The 4,709-nt window shown below is 37.6% G+C and overlaps 1 protein-coding gene across 1 annotated transcript; it reads right to left on the reverse strand.

The window, feature by feature from the left end:
• Positions 1 to 1,226: 1,226 nt before the first annotated feature.
• LOC6624751 (venom allergen-1) lies at positions 1,227 to 2,637 on the reverse strand. The gene is made up of 4 exons (XM_032436408.2): positions 2,240 to 2,637; positions 2,024 to 2,173; positions 1,718 to 1,962; positions 1,227 to 1,648 (listed from the first exon to the last, which is right to left on the reverse strand). The coding sequence occupies exons 1-4, from the start codon at positions 2,381 to 2,383 to the stop codon at positions 1,396 to 1,398; spliced, it is 792 nt and encodes a 263-aa protein (XP_032292299.1). The 5' UTR covers positions 2,384 to 2,637; the 3' UTR covers positions 1,227 to 1,395.
• Between the last annotated feature and the right edge of the window lie 2,072 nt (positions 2,638 to 4,709).

A 4,709-nucleotide genomic window follows, 5' to 3' on the forward strand; every position in this document is an offset into this window, starting at 1 on the left:
CCGATTTCCCCGAGATTTGGTTTTTTATGCTCAGTTTTCCCTCTTAAATAATCTGGCATTAAAATCTGACTATGTGAATTTTCGTCGAAATTCATGTCAAAATCTTACCCCTTAGTTTCGTATATAGACATGGCTCAATATTTCCCAACCCCATAACTCGGTCAAATCTCATCCGATTTCCCCGAGATTTGTTTTTTTATGATCAGTTTTCCCTCTTAAATAATCTGGCATTAAAATCTTACTCTGTGAATTTTAGTCGAAATTCATGTCAAAATCTTCCCCCTTAGTTTCGTATATAGACATGGCTCAATATTTCCCAACCCCATAACTCGGTCAAATCTCATCAGATTTTCACGAGGTTTGGCTTTTTATGCACAGTTTTCCCTCTCAAATCTGGCATTAAAATCTGACTATGTGAATTTAAGTCGAAATTCATGTCAAAATCGTACCCCTTAGTTTCGTATATAGACATGGCTCAATATTTCCCAACCCCATAACTCCGTCAAATCTCATCCGATTTCCCCGAGATTTGGTTTTTTATGCTCAGTTTTCCCTCTCAAATCTGGCATTAAAATCTGACTATGTGAATTTTAGTCGAAATTCATGTCAAAATCTTACCCCTTAGTTTCGTATATAGACATGGCTCAATAGCTTGAATTGTTTGGGCTGCCCAATTCGGGTTTTTATATTCCTCTTTGTCGAACTCCACAGATTAGCAGCTGTTTTGCAGGCCGGATAAAAGCATAAAAGCGAATCAAATATTTGCATATTTGAACAAGAGTTTTATGAGCTTTCGGCACTTTGTTGGCCTGGGAACAACAAACGAAAGTGCTGTGCTATCAAATGTTAACCTGTCTAACCTGGACCCAAAACTTCTGTTTAATACCCGAACTTACACATGAACCGGGTATATTCGGCTGCCGAACATATGACGACGATTCTTTTTTATGTATCTATCTGCGAACGAGATGTTTAGATCATTTAGTTACTTCTAGTCCGGTTCGAGTATATTTTAGTCGAGCATTCGCATGGCTAGGCGTCACTTATTAATTTTGGCATTATTTGGTTAAGCTCGTTAAAACCAAATTTAAATACTCACCGGCAGTTTGGAGTGTATTTAACTAGCAGGCAGTTTTACAACAAATCATTTACTAATTATAAATATTATTATTATAAAATGACATACCCTGTGATGTTGGGCCAAAAGTTGTCGAGTGGGTGTATTATGTCAATAAATTTATGGTTAATATTCTGAGGTGTTATTTATTGGTAAACAAAGACTACAACTACAACTAAGCTACGATCTTATGTAAAATACAATACAGACGACAGTGATCTTTAAGTTTCTGACAGTTCTATACCTGAGCACTATATCTATACACTACACCGGATCGTTCAGTAGTTCGGATTATATTGCTCTCGTGTCGAGCACAAACCCGGATAGAATGGATTTTTGCCGGTCTGACAGCGGGACGCGGGTCGCCCAACCTCATAGACGGGCGCATCCAATGCATAGATGGACGCATAATTGCAGACCACATTATAGATGTAGACATAGGGATAATCGGGACGTGTGAAACGCAGTATGGAGCAGCCAATGCGTGAGTTACGATCCACCACCATTTCCGCAAAATGACCATAGTCCTCGCTAGGGGAATTGCCAAATAAATAGAAATATATTTAATTGATATTTCGATTACTAGAATATTATACTTACAAATATTGTGTGACACGAAAACGGTTAATGTAGCTGCTATCGATCAAGTCGTACTCGTTGAACCACAGTCCCAACGACTCCTCAATGAGGCTGGTCACATTGACATGGGGATTGCGATCACGCCAAATGGCGCACAGATTCTGGCCCGAATTGGCAAAGCTGTACGTATTATGACAATCATCGTGATCCAAGATGCAGGTGCGCACATTCAGCGATGATAAATACTGCAGCTCATCATCCCAGACCTAAGTTGTAATTGCGGAATCAATCAATCTGAGCAAGAAAATGCCTCGCAGCCAAGCTCACCATGGTGGTCATGCGTGCGGCGGGATAATAACCGGGCAGCTTGCCCAATGCCACAAAATTGCGGCGTTTGTTGTGACCGTGCACAAAGTACGCCTTATGCCGAGAGATGTCCACCTCAAAGGAGTCGGGCTGGCAGCGTCTGTGAAAATGCTGCAGTCAAACGAATAGACAGTTCAAATAACCGATAGAGAAAGGGGTTTATAATATGACGCTTACGCCGTTGTTGCGACAGGCGATGTGCTTGACGCCCGCACCACACAGATCGGGATCACACCAGCTGAACTGTTTGCCAGCGGCCAGATGGAGCAGGAACAACTGGAGTACAGTCACGCAGATTATTGAGGTTATAAATGCTGACATTTTGCACAAATTGCGAGCGCAACGCGTTTAAATTTTGATTTAAATAATACACGAATTTATATGAAAAGTAAGACGCCAAATTGCAAATTAATATTGATAGCTGTTGAAGCTAATTCAAATTGATTTGTTGAACCGTTTGGGTGTAGAAATTGCTTGAACCTAACGCTTTCAATGAGCGTCTGGCCAATTCGCGTGGCCGTCTTTATTGAATGTTTCTGTCCGAATGAGTAGCGCTGACCAGACAGACAGACTCCGAGCCAGAGACGAGAATATGAGAATCAGTCAACCAAGCTTAACGTGTGTGCTAAGTTAGTTAACTTAACTCTTAGATATACTATATATTAATTTGTATTAATACACTTAGAGAAAGATGTTCGAAGCATGACAGGCCTCGGTCTTAATCGGAAATGAAACAAACTTGAAAGTGCTTGCAAGTGTTGCAAGAATGCAATTTAAAGAGTTTTCCTTTAAAAATCCAAAGCTAACCTAGTGAATTTTAATTAAAAGGCGAATACAACGAAAATCAACTGCTTCAGAAGTAAATTAAGTAAATTCTATTTGAAAACCAATAAAAGCCCATTTCTGATTTAGTTACCGTTGGAAACATTCTATAATTAATATTTGAAGTACAAATAGCTTTAATAGCTTGTTTAAATCATAACTTTCTCGTTTATTTTTCCGAGTGTATTTATTCTATTTCTATTTCTCTTGCCATTTCGTTCTGCGAACCAAGCCTTTCTAACACGTTTAAGATAAAACGACCAAGAACAAGTTTATACAAAACAATGTTAATAAATAAACATAAATATTAATTTGAGGGAATGACCGGGAACTCGAGAATTAAGCAAGCTTCACTCCCGTCAGCGTCATCTTAGGCTTCAATCCACGCTTCAATTCAATTCTTGCCGACAGAGCATACAAATTCGGCTAGAATTTTGTTAAACATTTATACAAATTGTCTTTATACGATCGAAATATCAGAGGATAAGTCCATTGAACGTTATTTGATAGCCACGAGCTAAGCCTTTATTTTTGTATTTATTTTCTTTTTGTTTCTGTTGACTATAAAACGAGCACGTTTCAATTTATGCACCCATAAAAGATCAATGGTAATCTGTCGAGATCTATGGCTTTATGCATATGGGAACTTTGCGTCGACTGTCGCATTGCCTAATTTGTGGGCGTCAGTTAAATAAAATATTTATTGTTAGCAATGAATGATTAGTCGACATGGGTAGCAGCAAGTTTTTGATTTCGATTTTTTATGGCAACAATATTCAACATATTAGTGTCAATTCATTAGACTAAACTTAGTGGCCAAAATATGCTAATTGCAAACGGCGATAATCATTCGCGAATCGGGCCAAGCGGCTAATCAAAGTTTGCGTTTGATTTAGTGACAGTCGCATGGATTTACTAGTGCAAATCATTTAACTAATTCAATTAACTGCTAATTGAACACATTTTAATAATTTTTGAAATAATACAATCAATTTTCGTATGTTCTTATGTATTTATTAACCAAATTAAACGATTATTCAATATAGTTTTGCTGTAGAGAATTATTTCAATGGTATTTAACTTGAAATTATGTGTGTAAATCGGAGTTATTGGCCGATTTCTGCGCTGTCGCCTTTTTTTGTTTAAGTGTTTTCTTAAGATTCAAAAGGAGCCCCCGGCCTATTAAACATCTCTTGATTTTCTATTAATTTATGATTGATTGATTTTCTCTCAGCTCGCAATTTTGCATATTATTCCCAATAAGTTCTTATGCCGTATACCTAACGTGTTAAGACATCTGTTGCATTGATTTAAATTGTTATCTAAGGCGCCGCAGTAAACATTAATAATATTTATATTAATCAATATGCATATGCGCATTGTACATTAACTGAGCATTAGATAATCGCAATTAATGCCTCGGGCATTGATTGTAAGCTCACAACTTCCGTCATAATTTAGCATCGGGCGAGACAGGGCGACATGTGCATAATTGCCTTTAATTACACTTTACTGATGATAATGAAACTGATGATGATGATGATGATGATGAGTGCGATGATCGTCTGTGCACAATAATTTGTGTATCTTTAGCTTGTCTTCGCCTTTGCCTTGCGTCGCATTTTAAATGATTTGAATTGAATTGTCTGTCCGCCCATACGCCCGCTGGCAAGAAAAGGGGGAAAAAAAGCACAAAACAAGCTAATTTATATAATTAATAATAATATATATATTGACAAAAATTGCCATGTGCCGAAATGTCTCATTGTGTGGCAACTTGTTTGAGTCGAGTGGCAAAAACAAAATAACACAAAATAAAACTAAC

The sequence above is a fragment of the Drosophila virilis genome, chromosome 5 (genome assembly GCF_030788295.1).
Source record: "Drosophila virilis strain 15010-1051.87 chromosome 5, Dvir_AGI_RSII-ME, whole genome shotgun sequence".
In the NCBI taxonomy this organism is placed as follows: Eukaryota; Metazoa; Arthropoda; class Insecta; order Diptera; family Drosophilidae; genus Drosophila; species Drosophila virilis.